General features: G+C 58.8%; 1 protein-coding gene across 1 annotated transcript in view; it reads left to right on the top strand.

The window, feature by feature from the left end:
• Nucleotides 1-22,498, top strand: part of SLIT1 (slit guidance ligand 1) — a 59,918-nt gene extending 37,420 nt beyond the window's left edge. Inside the window, exons 5-38 of the mRNA XM_030951177.1 lie at nucleotides 6,054-6,125; nucleotides 6,265-6,336; nucleotides 6,755-6,826; nucleotides 7,149-7,312; nucleotides 7,692-7,839; nucleotides 8,346-8,417; nucleotides 8,670-8,741; nucleotides 8,847-8,918; nucleotides 9,040-9,183; nucleotides 9,332-9,495; nucleotides 9,572-9,595; nucleotides 10,036-10,180; nucleotides 10,318-10,392; nucleotides 10,620-10,763; nucleotides 11,023-11,166; nucleotides 11,273-11,439; nucleotides 12,503-12,635; nucleotides 13,522-13,590; nucleotides 13,980-14,051; nucleotides 14,276-14,347; nucleotides 14,613-14,684; nucleotides 15,656-15,819; nucleotides 16,149-16,273; nucleotides 16,477-16,574; nucleotides 17,231-17,370; nucleotides 17,757-17,850; nucleotides 18,027-18,164; nucleotides 18,542-18,779; nucleotides 18,867-18,997; nucleotides 19,089-19,243; nucleotides 19,314-19,602; nucleotides 19,924-20,135; nucleotides 20,220-20,845; nucleotides 22,334-22,498. Of these exons, the coding sequence (XP_030807037.1) occupies nucleotides 6,054-6,125; nucleotides 6,265-6,336; nucleotides 6,755-6,826; nucleotides 7,149-7,312; nucleotides 7,692-7,839; nucleotides 8,346-8,417; nucleotides 8,670-8,741; nucleotides 8,847-8,918; nucleotides 9,040-9,183; nucleotides 9,332-9,495; nucleotides 9,572-9,595; nucleotides 10,036-10,180; nucleotides 10,318-10,392; nucleotides 10,620-10,763; nucleotides 11,023-11,166; nucleotides 11,273-11,439; nucleotides 12,503-12,635; nucleotides 13,522-13,590; nucleotides 13,980-14,051; nucleotides 14,276-14,347; nucleotides 14,613-14,684; nucleotides 15,656-15,819; nucleotides 16,149-16,273; nucleotides 16,477-16,574; nucleotides 17,231-17,370; nucleotides 17,757-17,850; nucleotides 18,027-18,164; nucleotides 18,542-18,779; nucleotides 18,867-18,997; nucleotides 19,089-19,243; nucleotides 19,314-19,602; nucleotides 19,924-20,135; nucleotides 20,220-20,464 (4,198 nt within the window). The 3' untranslated portion in view covers nucleotides 20,465-20,845; nucleotides 22,334-22,498. The remainder of the gene's footprint in view (nucleotides 1-6,053; nucleotides 6,126-6,264; nucleotides 6,337-6,754; nucleotides 6,827-7,148; nucleotides 7,313-7,691; nucleotides 7,840-8,345; nucleotides 8,418-8,669; nucleotides 8,742-8,846; nucleotides 8,919-9,039; nucleotides 9,184-9,331; nucleotides 9,496-9,571; nucleotides 9,596-10,035; nucleotides 10,181-10,317; nucleotides 10,393-10,619; nucleotides 10,764-11,022; nucleotides 11,167-11,272; nucleotides 11,440-12,502; nucleotides 12,636-13,521; nucleotides 13,591-13,979; nucleotides 14,052-14,275; nucleotides 14,348-14,612; nucleotides 14,685-15,655; nucleotides 15,820-16,148; nucleotides 16,274-16,476; nucleotides 16,575-17,230; nucleotides 17,371-17,756; nucleotides 17,851-18,026; nucleotides 18,165-18,541; nucleotides 18,780-18,866; nucleotides 18,998-19,088; nucleotides 19,244-19,313; nucleotides 19,603-19,923; nucleotides 20,136-20,219; nucleotides 20,846-22,333) is intronic.
• Nucleotides 22,499-22,862: the final 364 nt, after the last annotated feature.

Below are 22,862 nucleotides of genomic sequence, written 5' to 3' on the forward strand. Positions count from 1 at the left end.
GCTCTGCATCTCTGCCTGCCACTAAAACAGTGACAGAAGTGACTCCTGGTGGGTGGTAGTCCCTGCCAGCAGAGCAATGGTGGAGCCATTGTCCACGCAGCCTGCATTGGGCAGGGTGGTGCTACCGGAGATGTGCCCAGCTGGTCTCCTGGCAGCAGGAGTCAGCTCCTGAGCATCTACCTGCAGGTGTTCTTGCCACAGCAAGGCTTGGCAGGTGCATCTCTGCACTTGGCTTCTATTAATTTTCCTTTTGAGCTGGCTATGGCTGAGAGATGCATGGACTTCTAATTTGGAGGATTCACTCTTAGCTGTGATTTTAAGCTTGCCTTTGTGATTGTGTCAGTTGTCCCTTGTTCTAGCATTGTGAAAAGCAGTAAATAATGTTCCTTTCCCCCACACCATGCTGCTTTGTGCCCTGTCCCATTCCTCCCATTTCCCCTTCTGCCCCCTGCCAAAGTGCCTTTTCCAGAAACCCCACCATGTTTCTCCTGAGTGGCAGGGGCTCATGCTGAGCCCACCACACTACACTTTGGCCTGTTTGTAATCATGCATCAGCATCTTCCATCCCACCTTGTCCTGTGCAAACGCCCTCAGCCCCAGGGCTGGGGTTGCAGTGGGTGGCAGGCAGCAACAGGCAGTGGCAGGTAGCACACAGGCTGTGACCTTGGGGAGAGCACAGTGAGATGGGCTGGGGGCAGTGGGAGGTCTGTCTATCTCCCTTGGCCAGGATGGAGTGGTGCCAGCAGCTGGGCCAGTGGAGCCCATTAAAAATCAGTGTGACAATGCTGGGGGCACGCCACAGGAGCCTGAACCTGAGACAGGGCTGTGGGCTCCTGCTCAGACTGGCACTGGGGACTGGGGCAGGTGACACAGCGGACGAAATTCTGCCTTGTTGCCCTGGCATCCTGCTAATGCAGAGGAGGGGTGGCTGCTCCCCATCTCCAGCAAGCAGCTCCCTGAGGGACACCCCTCCTTGGGCACTGGGTCTTTGAAGCACTGGGGACTTGTGTGAATCAGTTCAAGTGGATTGTGTAGCCACATGTAGGATTGGGACATGTAGGTGACACTTCCCCCAGCACAGGGCTGCAGGTGCTGATGCTGACACAAACAGTGGGTGCATCAGCTCCTGCCCTGGAGTGGCAACAGGGAGCGCAGAACCCCTGGGAGACTCTGGGCCGTTCCTACTAATGCAAGTGCTGATTAGTCTATTGATTTTTTGTAATGCAGGAGTCTTACTGTCCCTTCAGCTCACCCCTTGTCACCTGTCAGGCAGTGAAGGTGGTGGTGTGAACAGCTGTCAGCCCTGTCTCTGCTCATCCCTCTGCCCTGGACAGGCTGTGCGGGGACAGACAGCATGTGCAGGGTGAGCTGAGACACACCGGGTTACTTAATAGCTGCTGGTGCCAAAGTCCTTGCTGGGGAAATGCTGTTTGTGCTCTGGCACAGCTGCCTCAGGCATGGCACCACTGAGGTGAGGCTGGGATCCAGGGAGCACTTGCTCCAGCATGAAACGCGATGCTCTGCAGGGCTGGTGGCTTTGGTTGCCTTGTCTGCTCGGGGCTTGGTGGATGGTTGCTGCGGCTGAGCTGGTGCCTGCAGTGATTGGTGTCAGCACTGGTGGAGCGGCGCTGCTGCAGCAGTGCCTGGCGTGTGAGCCAGGGGCATGCAGTGTCGTGCGTTTTCATTGTGGGAGCTGTGGGCTGGCAGAGGCTGAAGCCCTCATAATGAGTTTCCAACATGGATGCTGGGGAGGAAACAAGATAAAGAGAGGAGCAGCCCCCTGCACTTCACCTGCATGGAGTCGGCTCTGGTCCCGGGCATGCTGGCAATGCCAGGGTGGAAAGTCACTCCCCTGGCACAGTGTGGCCCGCAGCCCTCGCCGTTGTGCCTGGGACATGACACGGGCTGCAGCCTTGGCCCGGACAAGGTGCCCGCGTGGCTGCTGCCACCGGCAGGCTGGACCTGTGCAGCAGCAGCGGAGCCAGCCCAGCGGCGCTGCCAAGCCGGGCCGCCTGGCGAGGGCCGCGCCTTGCCCGAGGCTGCCAGGCCGCCCCGGCGCTCTTGGCAGCGGGGGGCTCGGCGGACGCGGGGCCAGCGCCGCTGGGAAGCAATTACCGCCCCGCTGCGTCCGGCCCTAATCCCCGCACACGGCGCGCAAGGAGCCGGCTCGCCAAACAAGGCTCAATCAGGTTAAAGTGTGAAGTCAGGATTAGCCAAAAGAATGAGAGCGTGGTAATAGCTCCGGCCTCCTTGCCCGGCCGGCGCAGCCCCGCTGCGGCCCCCTCCCTCTCGCCCGCCCCGCGGCCCGGCGGGCTCTTGCCGGGGAGATTAAGGCTGCCGGGTTTGTTTGCCTGAGTGGGCTCCCCACTGGGAAGCCATGTCGAACAGTTTTGCTCGGGCGCCCCGCTAAGCGCCGGGCAGGGCGTCGCGCTGGGGGGTTGGCTCCCGCCGCCGAGGCCCTGCCAGCCCCGCGGGGCCGCGGCCGCGCCTGGCTCCTCGCCGAGGCTCCCCGGGAACCGCCGCGGTGCGATGGGGCTCTGGCTGCCAGGAGAGGCAGCGCCGGGACACCTCCTGCCTCGCTAGGGATACCGCGAGTATCCGACAGCCGTCACACAACAATGGGGCAGGGCAGCCGGGTGTAGGATGCGAGCAGAGAAGCTCCTGAAATCGCGATCCCTGACCACCGCCATCCCTCTCACTGCCCGACCAGGGAGGAGTTGTGTGGATATAGTCTGGCCATGGGGCTTTTGGAGGACTTGGAAGAAAAGTGGGTACCTGCCTTCTCGCCGTCACACAGCTGTGGGTTGGAGCTGGCTGCTGCTGTTGTACAGGCATTTGCTGGGTCAGAAATCCATGTGGGAGATGAGTGTAGTGACAGAGATGTCCTCCATCACCTCCTCACCCCCTGTTATACTTTCCCTTTGCCCCCCTGGGACTACCAGAGCTCTCTGTACCTTGTGGTGTGCAAGGACAAGCACTGTGAATGGGCTGGCTGTTTGGTAAATGCCTGGATTCAACAGCCAGGAACTCTTAAACTTGGAGCTTGAGGACAATACCTGAAAGTGAAACCAGAAGAGGCAGTGACAACTCCCCCCTCCTCTGCCTTTGCCCATCCATCAGCTGGTCCCCAGCAGGGCTGTCAGACCTGCCAGTGCCCATGGTCACGGCTGCAAGCTGGCACTCCACGTGCCATGGCAGTGACACTTTTGTATTCAGCAGGGCATGAGGTGGCACGGATGCAGCCACCGTGGGTGCTGCGAGTGGCACGGCAGAGTGAGGAGAAGCCGTGCCATCTGCTGTTTCTTCTGCGCCAAAGTGTAAAGCAAACATAGCTGGGAGCTATGAAACACCAGGAGGGAAGGGGCCGTGCCTTGTTCCAACGCCGGGGGCCGGGGCCGAGGATTCCACAGGCAAAGCATGTGTTTGTCTTGGTGTCGTCAGCTGTGTCATTGTGCAATGTAGTTTATGCCCGGTGCTGGGGCCTTGCTGAAACCCTCCCATCCAGCGTCTGTCCCTCTTGGCTTCGGTACCCCCCACGGCAGCACTTCATCGGGGACTGTCACAAAAAGCTGTGAAGGGGAGAAGCCTCGCAAAGTCAGTTGCAACCTTCTAGCAGCATTTCCCTCGCAAGCTGCAAATGAGCAGCTTGGAGACAGACGCTTGGGTTTGCTCCCTGGGCGCACTGGGACTCCCATGTGCTCCAAGCAGAGAAATGGGAGCGAGCTTTCCATGGGGGAGCCAGACAAGTCACAGATAGGGCCTGCACCCCTGGGAGAGGGGTGCAGAGCACTGAAGCGTGGTCCTCACCTCTGTGAGGGTTTAATGCTGGAGGACAGGCAGCTGCCAAGAAGGAACGTGATGCACTGAGTGCTTTGCTAGAAAGAGTGATGAACTGCACCTGGAGGGTTCATAGAATCATAGTATGGTTTGGGTTGGAAGAGAACTTGAAGATCATCTAGTTCAAACCCTTGGCCATGGGCAGGGATGGCACCCACTGAATAAGGTTGCTCAGTGCCCCATCCAGCCTAGCCTTCAACACTTCCAGGGATGAGGTGTCCACAAGTTCTTTGGACAACCTGTTCCAGTGGCTTGCTATCCTCACAGTAAAAAATTTCTTCCTTACATCTAATTTAAAACTCTGCTCTTTGAGTTTAAAACTGTTCCCCCTATCACTGTCTGCCTATGTAAAAAAATTGGTATCTTTTCCTAAGAGTTTTCTAAGGGATTCCTTGTGGGAGCTAAAAGAGAAAAGAGGAATTGGTGCAATGCTGTCTTTTTCTGAAAAGTCAGTGCAATTCCTGGGGATCCCCAGACTCATCACATCCCCAGCATAGTATGAGGAGATGTTTGTATTTGAAGGAGTGCTGGGCAATTGGAGGCTGCTGCAGGTGTCGGGTCCTTTCCCTTTGGAGAGGGTGAGGGGACCCTGATCCCCCTGGGCGGGTCGGGCGGAGTCTGGGAACAGCCGGCGCAGTCGGGGCAGGCGGCGCAGGCAGCACGAACAGCAGGGCAGCCTGGCAGTGCCGCCACGTGGGTTGCTGCGAAACTGCGCCTGCTGCTCGCAGAGGAGCTGGGCTTGTCCTTCTCCAGAAGCCTGGGCACTTCCTGGGGCAGCATCTCCCCTCCACTGCCCCGGCAGTGATGCTTTGCCAGCCGAGTTTGGTTTCCCAGGAATGACCCAGAGTGATGCACAAGCTGTGCGGAGGACAGGGGCTGGTGCATCGCACTGGACTGTATAGCATCTCCTTGGTGGTCAGGCATCCCACTGGAGGGCTAGGCAAGCCCACTGTCCTTTTGTTTTCCTTTTCCTCGTGCAGCTATGCAAGTAATGCTGGTGCTTCCCTCTGGGAACATTTTCTCATTGTGTTAGTGAACTTTCAGCTGGGGTGGAGCCCCAATTTGGAGACCTCCTGGTGTTTTGCAAGCAGCTTGTGCCCATTTGTTGAGCCCACTTTTTTGAGGAAATGAGGGCATGGGGAGGAACGTGGATGCTGTGCCTCCATCCTGACCCGGTCCAGCTGTGGGGTATCAACAGCAAAAAGGCTTTGTTATGTTGAAGCAGAGCTGGTGAGCACTATGTGTGAAGTGCTGACATCTCTGGACACCTAAACCACCTCTTGGGGCTGGGGTGGGGCTGTCTGTGTGGCCTGTGTAATTCTGGGGACATTTAATCTGTGTGGGATACCCTGGTCCTCCTTCTCACTCATCCATGGACTTGCATAGGGAAAATGCTATGTTGTGCCTCAGTTTACCTCTGCCAGGAAGGAGATGGGAACTTGACCTCCTGCCCCAGGGGTGGCTGGAGCAGGGCTGTGCTTGCACCCCAGGATGGGAACAGGCAATGCAATTGCCAGCCAAGTTTGGAGGAGCTGCTGACTATTAAGGTGGGAGAGGGAATGGCTGTTTGGGAGCCATGGAGAATAAATAAAACAATCAGGTCTTCCCACAGCTGAGTCAGTTTACCCAGACCCTGCTTGCAGTGAGATTTGTGGTCTTCATGGTCTTTAAAAGCCAGCCCAGGCATGATAGGGGATCTGACCTGCTGTCAGCCCTGCAACACAGAGCCCTTGCTGGCTTGGCATGCCCTGGCATTACAGAGCAGGTGATTACACAGACAGTACCCTGCAGTGATGAAGTAAATAATGACCCGATTATTTGTGCCCTCTGAAGTGCAGGTCACGCTCCATGGGAATGCCTCCTGGAGCCACTAAGTGTAATTACCGGTTAATCAGCAGGGACCTGTAATTATAGCAGAGAGCATTTAAGTACGGAAGGTTTTCCCGGAGCTGTGCCAGTCAGCTCTGCTTGTCAGAGCCAGGGACTGCAGTGCCCAGGGAGCCCCAGTCACTTTGAGCTACCGTGGATGGAACCATACTTGCTTCAGAACAGCCAGCAGAACAGTGGTCAGCCAAGGACCTGAAGCCAAATCAGTTTGTCAGAGTCCCTGAGGGATCACTGACTGCCGGGGCATGCCCCACGGGATGCCCTGCTCCCAGGGGACATCACACTTTGCAGGCACTGCCCATTTGCCTTCCTGCCTCTTTCTTCTGCAGGGACCTGAGTGAGAACTTCATCCAGGCCATCCCCAGGAAAGCATTCCGTGGGGCCACCGACCTCAAGAACCTGTGAGTCCTGGCAGTGTTGGGCATGAGGGAGTTTGGGGTCAGGTCCAGTGGCAGCAGGCAGCAGAAGTGATCAGGAGCCCTGATTGCTCTCTGCCTAGGCTATCCCAACAATTCTCCCTTTTTTCCCTTTCTCCTGCAGGCAACTGGACAAGAACCAGATCAGCTGCATCGAGGATGGGGCTTTCCGTGCCCTGCGGGGGCTGGAGGTCCTGTAAGTGACTGGGGACAAGGCTGGAGCCTCCAGTCTGCAACCCCATGCAGGATGAGGGTGTCCTTGAGTGTCCCCCCTCACTGAGGTGCTGCAGGGACATCCCCAGCATGCCATTTCTCCCTGGGCATGAGCAGGGGCTCACCAGGGTTCTGGTACTAGTGCTGCAGAGCTGTGCTCCTGAGCTTGATCCTGCCCCTGAGGGCCACCTGGGTGCCACTGGCTGTGGAGAGGAGATGCCTGGGAGGGACAGCAAGTCCTGTGGGGTGCTTGGGCTGTCCCCAGCCTGTAGTTCTCCATCCGTTCACTCTGTGCTAGGTTGCTCCCAGGGATTAGTGCCACCTAGACCATCTCAGTGCCTATTTACAGCCTGTCTTCCCTGACCTTCTTTGCCTGTTTGCCCTTCTTTGTCTTCCTGCAGGACCCTGAATAACAACAATATCACTTCAATTCCTGTCTCCAGCTTCAACCACATGCCCAAGTTGCGGACGTTGTGAGTGCCAGGGCCATGGTGGTGGTGGGAGTGGCCTCCTAGGCTAGAGTGGGATGTCCCCAGCTCTGCTGCTGGTGCTGGTGGCCCAATAGTGCTGGGACAGCACCATGGTGAGGGAACAGAAGGGACACCCCTGCAGAGCATCCCCATGTACTGCCAAGCAAGGTGGCCTTGAAATTGTCACAGATGCTCTTCAGCCCCTCTGTATCTCCCTCTGAATCCCCCCAGCCTTTGGGATGAGCCAGGCTGGGGCATCCAGAGGGCAGAGGGGTGGGCAGGAGCTGTCCTGTGGCTGCTGACTGCTCCATCCATCCTCCTGCAGCCGCCTGCACTCCAACCATCTCTTCTGTGACTGCCACCTGGCCTGGCTGTCACAGTGGCTGCGCCAGCGCCCCACCATCGGGCTCTTCACCCAGTGTGCTGCTCCTGCCCAGCTTCGTGGCCTCAACGTGGCTGAGATCCAAAAGAACGAGTTCAGCTGCTCTGGTGAGGGAGCAGAGGAGGTGGTGGGTGCCAGGGCAGGGACGTGGGTCAGGGGGACCAGGCTTGTGCCACCAATGCAGCCCATCTCCACTCCCTGCCATGTGCCCCAGCTCAGAGCCTCAGAACCCGTGCTGTGGGTTCATCTCAGGTCAGCACAGTCCTTGGTGAGGGGACAGTGCCACCCTATCAGCGTGACAGTACATCAGTCTGTGTCTTTGGAGCTTTTGCATGGGGTTGGGGTGCACCAAGATCTTATGCACCCACTCAGCCATGAAGTGTCCCTGCATGCTGAACTGTCACCAGGGTCCCTTCTTCAGGCTGCTGCCACATGCTGGCCTGGCTCAGCTCTTTGCAATTGCAATGCTGGCTGCTTTCCTGGCAGGACAAACGGACTCAGCACATGCCCAGCTCTGCAGCTTGTCCTCCGGCTCCTGCCCGGCCATGTGCGCTTGCAGCAATGGCATTGTGGACTGTCGGGGCAAGGGGCTGACGGCCATCCCCGCCAACCTGCCCGAGACCATGACAGAGATGTGAGTATGGCCCCACACCATCACCACTGGGCTCTGGGTGGCTCCAGGCACTGGGAACACAGGAGCAAGCCCTGCAGCTTAGCCATTCCGTAGGGTAGCAAGCCTTCCTTGCCCTTCCCTCCCTCTGCCCAGATTTAGCCCTGGATTTAGCTGCATTAAAAATGTAAATAGAGAAATAATCTCCTTAGAAGAATCCAATTATGGTGCAGAGCCCCTGCTGGGACAGTGCACAAAGCATGTGGGAGGCAGCAGGCACCCCCAAACCCGAGGTGCTGGGGGGAAGAGGTGCTTCCTCCACCCCAGCCACCATGGTTCCCCACCCATGGCACCTCTCCCTGATGGAGAAAGCCCCAGCCACAGGATGCAATTTGTCTCTGGGCAGAATATTTCTGCTCCTGTGGGGTAACTTACTGCAGCCTTAGGGGTCCTGCAGGCCCAGCTCTGTCAGTGGGGTTCTGGAGTTTGGCAAGCCCTAGAGCCCTCATCTCCCCCTATTCGCTTTGCAGACGCCTGGAACTCAACGGCATCAAGTCCATCCCCCCAGGAGCCTTCTCACCCTACAAGAAGCTGCGGAGGATGTAAGTGTACAGCCTCTGCCATCTCACCCTGAACCCCAACACCCTTCACCCTGCTGGCCACTGCTGAGAGCTGACAGACGTGGGACACCTGCTGTGACACGGGTGCCCCATATGGCAGCACTGGGAGGGGGTCTTGGACAACCCCAGCTCTGTATATTGGGTTTTGGGGGTGGTCCCCTGGAACTAGCAGAAGGATGAGGACATGGGACAAGAGAAGAGGGGACCAGGCCACCTTCTCCCTTTGGGTTTCAGAGACCTGAGCAACAACCAGATCTCGGAGATCGCCCCTGACGCCTTCCAGGGGCTGCGCTCACTGAACTCCCTGTAAGTGCCTACACTGGTGTGGGTGGGATGGGGCGGATGCTGTACCCCTTAACCATGGCCCACACCACTCCCTCCATCTCTCTCACACCAGCCTTTCTTTCCCAGGGTGCTGTATGGCAACAAGATCACGGACCTCCCTAAGGGTGTCTTTGGAGGACTTTTTGCCCTGCAGCTGCTGTAAGACATCAATGGCTGTGTGGGATGCTTTTCAGGGACAGAGGGAAGCGGGATTGAGGTCCTAGCACCCGTGGTGCAGTGAAGGGGTATCCCCAGACTCACATCCCTGCCTCCCTGCCAGGCTTCTCAATGCCAACAAGATCAACTGTGTTCGGGCTGATGCCTTCCAGGATCTGCAGAACCTCTCACTGCTCTCTCTGTATGACAACAAGATCCAGAGCCTGGCCAAAGGCACATTCACCTCGCTGCGGGCCATCCAGACTCTGTGAGTGTCCACTCCAGCTCCCGTGGCTGGGCAGGAGAGCCTCCGGGGGAAAAGCATCTCCAGGGCTGGAGCTGCTGATCACCCGCTGCTCCTGGCAGGGTGTCACCCGCTGTCCCTGGCAGTGTGTCACCTGCTGTCCCTGGCACAGGCACCTGGCCCAGAACCCTTTCATCTGTGACTGCAACCTGAAGTGGCTGGCAGATTTCCTGCGTGCCAACCCCGTGGAGACCAGTGGAGCCCGCTGTGCCAGCCCCCGGCGCTTGGCCAACAAGCGCATCGGCCAGATCAAGAGCAAGAAGTTTCGCTGCTCGGGTGAGAGCTGTCCCCAGCCCTGTCACAGCCTGGTGTCTGGGTGCTCAGAGGGCTGATGAGCTTTTTTTTTCCGCAGCCAAGGAGCAGTATTTCATCCCAGGTGAGCAGAGGAGCCACACACATGTGCTTGGGTGTGTGCTCCCTTTCAGCCAGGCTGCCTGTGGGGATGTTGTGCCAAACCCCCGTGGTCTGGCTCAGCAGAACCACTCTTCATTTCCCACATGCTGGCTACCAGGATGTGTTGTAGCATCTCCCATCCTGCCGTTACCTGGATGGGCCCAGAAGTGTCCCCAAGGTCCAGTTTTGTTTGCGGGAGGGTGGTGGGCAGGGCAGTGCCCCTTGTACCCAGGAAAAATATCCTTGTAGATAAGCTGCTTTGGGCATGGGGAAAGCTAATATGTGCACAAGGGCTGGAATGAGGGGAGCTAGGGAAGAAAATGAGACCAGGTAGGCATATGGGAGGATCAGAGGGAGAGTGGGGAGGTACGGTCCCCTGTGCCTCTGCCTGTGGGAACCCACACTGCCTTCACCATCACATAGGGACAGAGGATTACCAGCTGAACAGTGAATGCAACAGTGACGTGATCTGCCCCCCAAAATGCCGCTGTGAATCTGGTGTGGTCGAGTGCTCCAACTTGAAACTCACCAAGATTCCAGATCGCATCCCCCAGTCCACAGCTGAGCTGTAAGAGTCTCCTCTCTCACTCTGCTTTCCTTCCTGCAGCAGGCACCCTGCTGGCACTGGGGTTTGGCTCAGGGTTTGGGCTGTACCAGGTACTTTGCAGGCATCTCCTGAGCTCTTTTCCCTGCTGCCCACTCTAGGCGCCTGAACAACAATGAGATCTCCATCCTGGAGGCCACTGGCATTTTCAAGAAACTCCCACATCTGAAGAAAATGTGAGTATTGGGCAGGCACAGCCATGTCAGGAGTGCTGAGGGCTGGGAAGGCACATGGGGGTCCTGGTGCCAGGGCAGACTGAGGTGTGAGATGGAGGGCATGTCCCAGCCTGAGGGTCCTCTGAAGCACTGGCATCACGGGGTGCTTAGTGGGATCTGGGGGAGGCAGAGTTCAGGATCAGGTCAGGGTAGAGTCCTCATCCCAGCCTGCTTTTCCCTCTTCACAGCAACCTCAGCAACAACAAGGTGTCAGAGATCGAGGATGGGGCATTTGAGGGGGCATCCTCTGTCAGTGAGCTGCACCTCACTGTCAACCAGCTGGAGTCTGTGCGCAGCGGCATGTTCAGGGGCCTGGATGGGCTGAGGACACTGTGAGTCCCTTCTCCTCCATGAGCACCCAGATGGGGACGTCCTTACTCCTTGCCTCCTTGCAGGGCCAGCCCAGGATGCCTTGCCCACCAGCTGGCTGCATCCAGTGCTGGGTGGGGCAGGTTTTTGCTGCTCAGGGACTTGCTCAGGCTCACTCTGCTGCCCAGCACTGAGGTGGGCACAGCCTGAGCACTGCTAAGGTGGGTTTCCCCCGTGGTGCCTGCCTGTGTTGTAGGTGCCCTTGTTCTCTTCCCTCTGCAGGATGCTGAGGAACAACCGCATCAGCTGCATCCACAATGACAGCTTCACAGGGCTGCGCAACGTCCGCCTGCTCTCCCTGTACGACAACCAGATCAGCACAATTGCTCCGGGCGCCTTTGACACGCTGCAGTCCCTCTCCACACTGTATGCCATGGGCCTGGGGGGATGCTCCCAGCCTGTGCACGTTGCTGCAGGTCCCCTTGCCTGGTGGTTGTTCAGGTGCTGCCCTTGTGCTCTCTCCTGTGTGCAGGAACCTGCTCGCCAACCCCTTCAACTGCAACTGCCAGCTGGCCTGGCTGGGGGACTGGCTGCGCAAGAGGAAGATCGTGACAGGGAACCCTCGGTGCCAAAACCCTGACTTCCTCCGGCAGATCCCGCTCCAGGATGTGGCTTTCCCTGACTTCAGGTGTGAGGAAGGTAACTCATGGGCCCTGCAATGGCAAGGATGAGGGGGGACGAGGTTGCTCCTCCCAGGATGACACCATGCTCCTTGTCCCAGCACCTCCTTGCTGCCAGGATGCGCCTGTAGCAAGGCGGTCACTCAGGGGGCCCCATGAATCCCCTTCCCTAATGATACAAAAGTTTCCCTTCCTGATACTCAGCCCTTGGGCACTCAGATATCCACCCTGAAGCCAGAAGAGGAGTTTGCACCCACTGCACCTTGGGGCTTTTATATGTCAATGGGTCCATGCTGGCAAACACTGTGCCCTGGGTGCTGACAGGAGCAGAGGTGTAGGCAAAGCCCACTGGAGTTCATCCTGCTCCTTCCCTTCTCAGCCTTGCACATGCACCGGAGCTGGCAGTGGGCGGATGGAGCAGACAGGGAGTGTGCGTGGGGAGAAAAACCTCTTTTTTTTTTTTTTTTAATTTTAGAACAGCTTTTGAGCCCTCTGGAAAATATTTACAAACAAACCATCCTTTCTTCTGCTTTCCCTCCTCCACCCCGTCAAAGACTGAAGGGTTGCATCCTGCGCCTTTCCTAGCAGTGCGAGATAGCATACGGTTGTCCCAGGAATGCCTTTCCTGCAGGATTCCAGCATCATGGCAGGGAAGGGGAGCAATGCCAGCTGCTCTGGCTGCTCAGCGTAGACTCCATCTAACCTATGTCTGGATGGACATAGATGGGTGAAGGAGGATGTTTCAGGAGAATTTGCAGGGCTCAGCCCCTTCTTCTGTGCCCTAATGTGTGTTGTCCCTGTGACTGCATTTTGCATGAAAATGGTGAAAATTAAAGCAGCCTTGAGCTGACTGGTTGTATCCATACCAGTGGGGCAGGTGATTTCTGGGCGCAGGAGCAATTCCTGTACTGCTAATTCCTGACTAATATTGCCTCTAACACCCTGCTTTGGGGGCAGAGGAGGATGGTTGGCATGGGAGGGGAGCCATCCTAGACTGGTACAAGGCTTTGAATCTGGCCTCACACAGTACCCAAGGGTTGGACCCTGGTGACTTGGACCCTGGCTTTCCATGCCTGGTGCAGGTAAAGAGGAGACCACCTGCATCCCCCGGCCACAGTGCCCGCAGGAGTGCACTTGCCTCGACACGGTTGTCCGCTGCAGCAACAAGCACCTCAAGGCCCTGCCCAAGGGGATCCCCAAGAATGTCACAGAGCTGTGAGTAGTGGGCAAGTACCCAAGCTCTCCCTCTAACCCTCCATCAACTTTACAGCTCTGGGCGAGGGGCCTCTGCTGTGGGGTTGCTGGGCAGAGATTGCTGGGCTCCTCCCCACACCCCCATCCTGGCCTGGTAGTGGGGGTAGGACCCCACCCATCCACGGTATCCTGGTCCAGCCCCAGCACCAGCAAGTGGCTCAGCAAGAGTTTCTCTGATGATTTGGGGCAATCAAGGGTATTGTGCAAGAGGTGTTGTCCCTCAGCAGCCGAGACCCTTGTCTTTGGCCCTTGGGAGGGGACAGTGAGGGACAACCCCCCGCTGCAGCTGTGATCCCCATGCAGGCACGAATCCCAGATGTGCATGCCAGAGCTGGATGTGCAGGCTCTGTGATGCCCATCACTGCAAAAGGGGCTCTGTCCCCATGTGGGATGAGGGATGGCAGCAAGTCCTGCGTGCAGGGGGTGCAGGCACTGGTTGGGCACACATACATATGCACAGCACCCCGGCAGCCCCCTCCGCTGTCTTGCACACTCCTCCTCCTCCTCTCTCACGTTCTCACACATGCCTTGGGAGCGTTACAGCCTCCCACGCTCCCATCGCATGTGTAAACATGGCACTGGCTGTGCTTGCACACGTGGGCTGCTGGGAGAGTGTCCCCAGGGACATGCCTGCAAACTCATGTGTGCTCGTGCACTCACACACCAGCTCCCCTGCCAGCCCAGGAGTCCCCTGAGAGCCCCTTGGGCCCTGGGTGTAGGAGGGAGGTGATGCTGGAGGTGCTTCTTGCAGCCTGAAGTCTGTGGTGGTGCACAGGAAAAAGAGGGGGAAGAGGGAGGGATCTCCTGCTTCTCAGTCACCCCAAGGTGCTTTTGTTCTCCCTTGCAGCTACCTGGATGGAAACCAGTTCACTCAGGTCCCGGGGCAGCTCTCCACCTTCAAGTATCTGCAGCTTGTGTAAGTAGCCAGGAGCAGGAGCCTGGGCAGCTGGAGGCACTGCTGAAACTTGTGGGTGAGGGCAGGGGCTGTCTCCATGGTGTGTGATCCTGAGGAGGTGCCTGGCAGTGTGTGGGGACCCTTGGCATCCCTCTGTGTCCCCCCTCTGCTCTGGAACACAACTGACTTGCAGTGATGCTCAGCCCCTGGCTGCTCACCACCTGGTGCCAAGCATGGAACAGAGAGGGGACAAGTGGCATTGCTGCCATCACCCTGTGTGACAGCCCTGCTGCTCCGTTGGAGGCTGTGCTATGCTGCTGCTTGCACCCCATTGCAGCTGAGCAGGCTGGGGAGCAGTAAGAGGGTGTAGGGCCCAGCTGGCTCCAAGCCCTGTGGTTTCTGTTTTGCAGCGATCTGAGCAACAACAAGATCAGCTCCCTGAGCAACTCCTCCTTCACCAACATGAGCCAGCTCACCACCCTGTAAGTGAGGTCCTGCAGTGCCACACGGGGCTGCAGCCCAGCTGAGCTGGGCAGGCTGTTTTAGGGGACCGTGAAGACTGGGGAGTGCTGGGGACACCAGGGTCTCCTTCACCCTCTGCCTGGGTGAAGCTGTGCTTTGAGATGGAGCTCAGCAGGGGCAGTGTGTAGCCCAGGGTGGGTTTCTTACACCACACACGGCTGTGCTGCCTGCTTCCCTCCTGCAGGATCCTCAGCTACAACTCCCTGCAGTGCATCCCTCCGCTGGCCTTCGAGGGCCTCCGCTCCCTGCGGCTGCTGTAAGTACCTGCCCTAAGTACAGCCCTGCTGGGCCCTTCCCTGCTGCTGCCCATGTCCCCGTGTCCCCTGTGCCCACCTGGAGCTGGGTGCATGCAAGTGGGCAGGGGCAGCAGAAGAAGGTTCATCTGCTCTCAGAGCAGATGGTGCATTTGCAACAGTGACAATGTGGTGGGGTTCAGTTCTGCTGGACCTGTGGGGTGGGGCCACAGTACTTGCTGCCCACCTTGGAGCCCTGGGCGTTGCAGGACCTTCTGTTCTCTGCAGGTCTCTCCATGGCAACGATATTTCCAGTCTCCCTGAGGGCATCTTTGCAGATGTCACCTCCCTGTCCCACCTGTGAGTATCTCCTCTCACTCCTCAGGGCTTAGGGCTGGATGCAGGCTCCACAGACCTTTAAAAACTACAGGGCTGAGCTTGGCTTCCCTGGGGGGTGAGCTGCCTTCTGCCCTCTTCTCTGGGCTGGTACCTGCGACATGATTTGTTGGATAGTGCTGTGACCTGCTGCCCATGCTCAGATCCAGGTGTGCAGCTGAGTCTCCCAGTGCTGCTGGGATGTCCCTGTGATCTTAGGTGGATGTGATGTGGGATCCTTCCCCAACCCACGAGATCTCTGGGGTCCCCCAAAATGTAGGTAAAGCCATGCAAAGTAGAGTCACAGCTGTGGGTTGGCAGGGGCTGCTCTGACACACAGCAGTGTGTTGTTAGCATCAAGTATCCTCCTGCCAGGGGTGGTGTTTCAGCCTCTCTTTGAGTGGGCCTGCACCCCAGGAGCTCTGCCCTGTACCCACCACCCAGGGAGCAATGCTTTCCCAGAGCAGTTCCTTGCTTTCCCTCAGTGTTGTCTGCACAAGCTCTGGCCATGACCCATTGCTCATTCCCACCAGCCCACTCCTGTGTCTCTGTCCTGCCGGCTTGTGCAGCAGAGCCCTGGCTGGCCCTGCAGCTCCCTGCAGGTCCTGTTGTTTCTGCAGGGCCTCAGGGTGCTTTGCCCAGTTTGCTGGCCCCAGGCAGCTTTGCCTGTGTCCTGGAGAGGGACTGCCAAGAATGTCTGTGTGGGCAATAGAGAGCCCCAGGGCAGAGCACGGAGCACTGCATGGGCTGTGGGTCTGGCAGCAGGGTGGTCTAACTGGACAGCATTGTGAGGCTGTGTGTGTCCCAGTCCTCCCATTGTGGGCAGCACTTCTGGTGGGTCCAGAAGTGGAGGAATGCTGGTTTGCCAAGCATGTGGCATCCTGGCCCAGGGACCGAGTTGTGCCCAGTTCCCTCTGTGTGGCAGCAGGTGCAATTTTGCCCCTCTCCTCGTGCAGAGCCATCGGGGCCAACCCCCTGTACTGCAGCTGCAACCTGCGCTGGCTCTCCAGCTGGGTCAAGACGGGCTACAAGGAGCCAGGCATTGCCCGCTGCGCTGGGCCCCCCGACATGGAAGGGAAGCTGCTGCTCACCACCCCTGCCAAGAAATTTGAGTGCCAAGGTGAGAGGTGCCCATGCTGTCTATCCATACCCTCCCATGGGCACCCAGCAGAGCAATACTTTGTGAGTCTGGGTGGTTCCAGGATTTCGTCTGTTGAGTTGCCTTGTGGAGGAGGGGGACCAGGTTGCTTCCATCCTCTTACCTGACTGGTGGCACTTCCCTGGTGACTGAGCAAACCTGTGGCTGTCCCATTGCCTGGTGCAAAGCCTCTTGGACAGGCTCTGCTCCCAGCAACACCAGAGGCTCTGCCCCGCTACTGGTGTCCACAAAAGGACATGTTCTGATCACTCCTCACACTGATGGTCATCTCTGTGCCTCCCCTCCTACAGGCCCACCTGCCCTGAGTGTCCAGGCCAAGTGCAACCCCTGCCTCTCCAGCCCCTGTCAGAACCAGGGCACCTGCCACAACAACCCCCTTGGCTCCTACCGCTGCGCCTGTCCCAGTGGCTACAAGGTACCCTGCTCCCAGGGTCCCCAGAGCAGGGGAACATGTCCCTGCAGAGGGCAGGGGAGCAGGGCCTCTGCCATGCCCCTGGGGCTAGCTCCTGTGGGCCCACCTACCCTCCCTGTGTGCCACAGCACCCTGCTGAGCAGGATGGGCAGAGCTGGGCAGCTGCTGTGGCACCGCCTCACTCCCACCTTTCCCTCCTTCCCCAGGGCCGCGACTGCGAGGTGGCACTCGGTGGCTGCTCCTCCAACCCCTGTGCCAACGGGGGGACCTGCCAGCCTCAGGAGGGGGAAGGAGCTGGGTTCAGGTGAGTGCTGGACAGGAATCCGTGAAAGCTGGGGGTTTGGGCAGTAGCATGGGATCCTGGCCTTGCATGCAGAGAAGTTCTGATCATTCCTTCGCCTCCTGCATGCTCCCTTGGGCATCTAGCTGGGATACTGCACTTGCATGGGAGCTCCAGCTCGTGTTGTCTGACTCCACCTTCCCATGCCTCCCAGCCCAGAAGTCTCCTAGGTGGAGGTCAGCAGGGGAGAGGAGAGTACCATCACCACAGAAGGCAGGGGGAGGTAGAGGGGTTTGGGACTGGGACTGGTTGCTGTGGTCCAGGAGTCACTGCTGCTCCCTGTGGGGCTGCCTTACCCTCACACAACCCTCACTGCTCTGAATGCTTTAGGCCATTCTGGGAATCAGGCTGCAATTAGGAGCTGAAAATAGTTGGCAGGCTGGGGGTGAGGAGCTGGGCTGTGCAGCCCCTCCCTGTGCTGAGAGGCCTCACAGCCTGTTGTCGTGGCAACACAGCATCCTCAGGCAGGCCGTGCTGCCACCCACCCCTGTGCCCAGTATTTGACAGGAGGACACCAAACCCAGATCTTTGCCAAGGTCCTGTGCTGGTTGTTTTGGGGCAGCCACCCCAAAATGTTCTGTTTCATTTTCCTCCTTGACACTGCCCTGGCCCCGTGGCAGGTGCCTGTGCCCAGTGGGCTTCGAGGGCCCGAGCTGCCACACCACCAGCGACCCCTGCAAGGAGCACAGCTGTGAGAATGGGGGCTCTTGTGTGCCCAGTGCCACCAACTACACCTGCCTTTGTCCTGCCCACTACACAGGTACCTGGAATGGGGGCTAGCCGTCCCCAAATGGCACAGACCTGGTATGGGAATGTGCCCAGTGCTTCTACCCACCCATAAGGGCTGAATAGCTCCTCTGCCTGCTGCCTCAATGCCCATTGCCATGGGCTCTGGCTGGGTTCAGCTGTCCTGAGTTTGGGTACACCCAGCTGAACCCCCACACCCTGGCATGGATGCCCTCAGTGCCTGGCTCAGGCAGGAGCTGCCTCCAGAGGAGGAGGACCCTGTGCCTGTGGGGTGAAAGCTGTGGGCTTGGCAGCTCCTTGTCTTGAGCTGAGTCCTCCAGGGGTCCCCTCTGCCCCATGGGGACTGGGGCTGCTCCTCTGGTCCTGGAGCTGCTGGGCACCCCCTCTTCTGCCTTGCAGGGGAATTCTGTGAGCAGCCACCCAATTTCTGCTCAGATGAGCTCAACCCCTGCCAACATGACTCCACCTGCATCTCCACCAGCCAGGGGCCCAGGTGAGCCCCCTCCTCTCCAAACCACTTTTCCTGGCTTGTCTGGGGGTGGGTAGATTTGCTTTTTGGGGACTGCAGTGTGAGGGGGCATGGGGAGGAGGGGTTACAAGGGGAGGAGCAGGCACCCACTGGTGCAAGGGGGAAGGAGAGGGCAGCCTTGAGCCCCCTGCCTGCCCCAGGTGTGAGTGTGCACCCGGCTATGTGGGGAGCAACTGCAGTGAGGACTTCGACGACTGCCAGGACCACCGGTGCCAGAACAACGCCCAGTGCCTGGATGAGGTGAATGGCTACTCCTGCCTCTGCACCGAGGGCTACAGGTACCACCAGGAACACCTGGGACACCTGGGGTACTGGGGATGGTTATTTGTCACTGTGCGGAAGGGACAAGTCCTGGATACCAAGTCCACCCATCCACCCATCCACCCATCCACCCATCCACCCATCCACCCATCCACCCATCCTCAGTGTGAGAGGAAGGAGTGAGGCTGGGAGTGTGTGTCTCTGGGGGTGGAGGCTGGGGGGAGCCAGCACCATTAAGAGGGACCCCAGGGCACAGCTCAGCACCCAGGCATCCCTCTGATGCCAGTGTCTGGGACCCCAGATCAGGGGTGTGCTGTCAGAGCCCTGTGGGGCATTGGACAGGGTGTAGGGCTCTTTCCCAGCCCCCAGCCCAGCAGCACCCTTGGCCCCACAGTGGCCAGCTCTGCGAGATGCCGCCCCACACCGCTGGCCAGCCTGGCCTCTGTGAGCGAGCTGAATGCCAGAACGGGGCCCCGTGTGTGGAGCGGGGTGCCCGTGCCCTGTGCCAGTGCCTGCCTGGCTTTGGTGGCCCCAAATGTGAGAAGCTGCTGAGCGTCAACTTTGTGGACCGTGACACGTACCTGCAGTTCACTGACCTGCAAGACTGGCCCCGGGCCAATATCACCCTTCAGGTGAGGGCTAGGGGGGCGTGGGGGCATTGAGGGATGGCACTGGGGGTCTGCCCCAGGGATGTGGGCTCCCACCTCTCTCTCTGGCAGGTCTCCACGGCTGAAGGCAATGGCATCCTGCTGTACAATGGTGACAGTGACCACATGGCTGTGGAGCTGTACCAGGGCCATGTGAGGGTCAGCTATGACCCTGGCACCCACCCCAGCTCGGCCATCTACAGGTACTTGGCACCCCTTCTCCACTCACTGGGGACGTCCACCCCCATTGCTTCGGCCTGGGGGCATCCTCGGTGACCCAGCCATCCCTGCCAGTGCTGAGACCATCAACGACGGGCAGTTCCACACCGTGGAGCTGGTGACCTTCGACCAGATGGTGAACCTGTCCATCGATGGTGGCAGCCCCATGACCATGGACAACTCGGGCAAGCACTACACACTGAACAGTGAGGCTCCCCTCTATGTAGGAGGTAGGACAGGGAACGGGTGATGGGGGGCATCGGGGGCATCCGGGTGTGCTGATTGTCCTTCTCTCCCCAGGAATGCCTGTGGATGTCAACTCGGCTGCCTTCCGCCTCTGGCAGCTCCTCAATGGCACCAGCTTCCACGGATGCATCCGCAACCTCTACATCAACAATGAGCTGCAGGACTTCACCAAGACGCGGATGACGCCAGGGGTGGTGCCAGGCTGCGAGCCCTGCCGCAAGCTCTACTGCTTGCATGGCATCTGCCAGCCCTCGGGCGCCCAGGGCCCCGTGTGCCACTGCGAGCCGGGCTGGGACGGGCCCCACTGCGACCAGCCCCACGGCGGGCCCTGCCAGGGGCACAAGTGAGTGCCCTTACCCCACTGGCTGCCCACCCTGCCCTGTGGCTGCTTCTTGGTGCTGTTGTGCCAGTCCTGTGCCATCACAGCGGTGCCGTGTCGTGACACTGCCCTGCTGTGCCACTGGCACTGAGTTGTGCCAGGCTGTTCTGTGCTGGTGCCATGCCACAGCCACACCTGTGCTGTGCCATGATGGCTGTCCTGTACCAGGTGGTGCCGTACCAGTCGCAGTACAGTGCTGGTGCAGAGCCACGCCATGCTCAGTGCTGGTGGGCTGTGCATGCTGGTGCCACGCCAGCAGGTCCTGACAGCAATGTATGCCCACAGGTGTGTGCACGGGGTGTGCCTGCCCCTTGATGCCCTCTCCTACAGCTGCCAGTGCCATGAAGGCTACCAGGGTGCACTCTGCAACCAGCCTGCCGAGCCACCCGACCCCTGCCGCCACCAGCCCTGTGTCCATGGCCACTGCCATCTCACGCCAGGTGGCCAGCCCACCTGCGAGTGCCACGATGGCTACACCGGAGCCCTCTGTGACCAAGGTAGGTGCTGAGGAGGGGGTGTCCAGGGAAGGCAGCCCCACGCCACCGCACCAGGCTGACCATTGCTGTCCCACCGTCCCACAGAGCCGGAGTGCCGCGGGGAGCCGGTGCGGGACTACCACCAGGTGCAGCGGGGCTATGCCATCTGCCAGACGACACGGCCGGTGGCCTGGGTGGAATGCCGGGGCACCTGCGGTGGCCCTGACGCCGGCTGCTGCACCGGGCTGCGGCTGCGGCGCAGGAAATACGCCTTTGAATGCAGCAACGGTGCGACCTTTGTGGAGGAGGTGGAGAAGCCCAGCAAGTGTGGCTGCAGCCAGTGCCTGTGAGCAGCCACCGGCTCTGCAGAGCCGGGGGGCTGGTGGGGAGACCTCCCCGAGCCAAGGACCTCACTTTACACTGCGGGCATGGTGCTGCTCTCTGGGTGTTCTGAACTTCAGCTGCATCTGAGGAGCCCAGCAGAGGGTAGAGCTGGTGCATCTAGAAGATTGGGAAGGAAACAGAAAAAAAAATAGAAAGAAAAAAAAAAAGAAAAAAAAACCACAAACAAAGCAAATGTGTAGATAGAGAATTTTTGTAAGAACTGCAGCTACACAGATATGTGGATATGGAGTGGGCACCCTGCCCAGCTGCCCTGACCTCTCCCTGTGGCACTCTGCCTCCCTGCCAGTGAAGCCCCACAGCCATGGAGGGCAGTGTTTGCATCCTGGGTGAGTCCCCTCCCTGGCAGCCCTGTCCCTTGCATCAGCCCAGCGATCTGAGGGCTTTTCCAACTTGTGTGACCAGAGGAGGGAGGCCTGCCATGGCAGAGCCTTGTGATCTATGGCAAGCCATGGCTTATGGTGGGCTGCGTGGTGTAGCCAGTGTCCTGCAGTCCTGGTCAGCCCAGACCTGGTTTCCTGTTCTCTCCTCCATCAGCCCTGGTCTCTCTCCCTGCAGGGTGCTGTAGCCCTTAGTACCCCAGATAATGTCCCCAGCTCTGTGGCCCCAGCCTGACCCTCTGGTGACACCCCCAGTCTGTGCACACTGGATGGGCTCTGCAGGGCATGGGCACACTCGGTCATTGTGGTCACATCACTGTGGTCACATCAGGGCCACAGTCGTGGAACAGGACCAGGGCAGTGCCAGGCACACTGAATGGGGGACAGGCAGCAGTGCACAGATGTCCCTGAGGGTTCCCATGCCAACCTGCCCTGTGCCATGGGGCCAGCACTGTGCCATGCATGTGGAGGGGGCTCCAAATACCCCTAGCTCAACCAGGTGGCTCTGCCCAGAGTTGGGAGCTGTGTGAGGGCAGCACAGGAATCCCCTTTCTCCAGGCTCTCTCCTAGGGGAGCAGGCCTGCAGCTGGGCGAAGGTGTCCCCGTGTCCCACTGCCCCAGCCAGCAGAAGCAAGAGGCTGCTGGGACAGCTGGGATGCAGGTTTGCCATGCCCATGGGGCCTCTGTCTTGTGCGTGCCAAGTTGAAGAGGCTGGAGATGTCCAAACCTGCAAGCCTGGAGCCAACACCACTGCCAGGGCAGGACCCATCAGCTCTTGGACTCAAGTGCCCATACCCAGCATCTCTCCAAAGCCACAGTGCCAGGGCATGTGCTGGGCTGGTATGGGAGCAGGGGCACACAGGGACCTCCTGCCAGGGTACTGCACGCACCCAACATCCACAGCAGCATCACCTCTACAACTGTGGGGGCCAAGGATAGCAGGGACCCAACCTGGGACACTGCACATGGCTGGACAGTGAAACACCACATCGCCCTGTGGACAGACTCATCCCAGAGCTGCAGTCCTGGGTCTCTCCATCTCACCGCTCCAGCACTCTGGTTTCAGGTCCGCACTGCCAGCTGTGCCCGGGCTCCAGGCACCTCCACTGCATACACCCAGCTCTGCAGGTGCTGTCCCCATCCCTGCTCGCCACTGGCATCCAGGGCATCTCCACCACCACGGGGATGTGTTTCTGCCACAAATGCCCTCTCCATGGGAGCTCCTCTGCCACACAGAGGAGCTGGGATGCGTCTCATTTTGCCTGTGGCCCACCCGGGGCTTGGTTGTGTTGTGTTTCTGTTCTTGCTGTACGCTAACCGCTAAAGTATCTCTTTATACAGAATACTTACAGATTCTAATATATATTTGTATTTCATTTTGTTATAGTATTTTTATATGTTTGGGGTCAACAAATGATGTTTTCTTTTTGTTTACAGATGCTACTGGGCAGGAAAATGACAGTGGCTTTGTTTGGCCCGTGGGGTTTGTGTGTGTCACTATTGAAGACGCTGGTTTGTACTAGGCTGGCGAGGGAGGCGCTGGGCATCCTTCCGCTGGCAGAGGCTGTATTGTTTTAGGAGGTGTTTGGTATTGTCTATGTTGTCTTCCATGTGAACATGACATTTATTCATTCAGAAGCTTGGCCTCTTCTTTCCTACTGGGGAGAAGGGAGAAGGTGGTGCTTGGGAGCTGCTGAGAGTGTGAGGAGGTGGCACAGGATGGAACGAGTTAGTTGTGCCTTAGGGGATGATTTCCTACTCCTGGAGCAGCCCCGGCCAATGCATTGCCCCCATGGTGCAGGGACAAGCAGCTGGGGTTATCCATGCAATGCCTTGCAAAAGCAGCCATCACTGCCAGGGTCTTGCACGTGGGAACCTGAAGGGCCAGCGCCTGCTGTGGGGATGGAATGGCTCCAGGGGAAACTGGGCACTTGTAGCTCTCTGGGGAAGGGTAGAGGGGGCCTGG

The sequence above is a fragment of the Camarhynchus parvulus genome, chromosome 6, assembly GCF_901933205.1.
Source record: "Camarhynchus parvulus chromosome 6, STF_HiC, whole genome shotgun sequence".
In the NCBI taxonomy this organism is placed as follows: domain Eukaryota; kingdom Metazoa; phylum Chordata; class Aves; order Passeriformes; family Thraupidae; genus Camarhynchus; species Camarhynchus parvulus.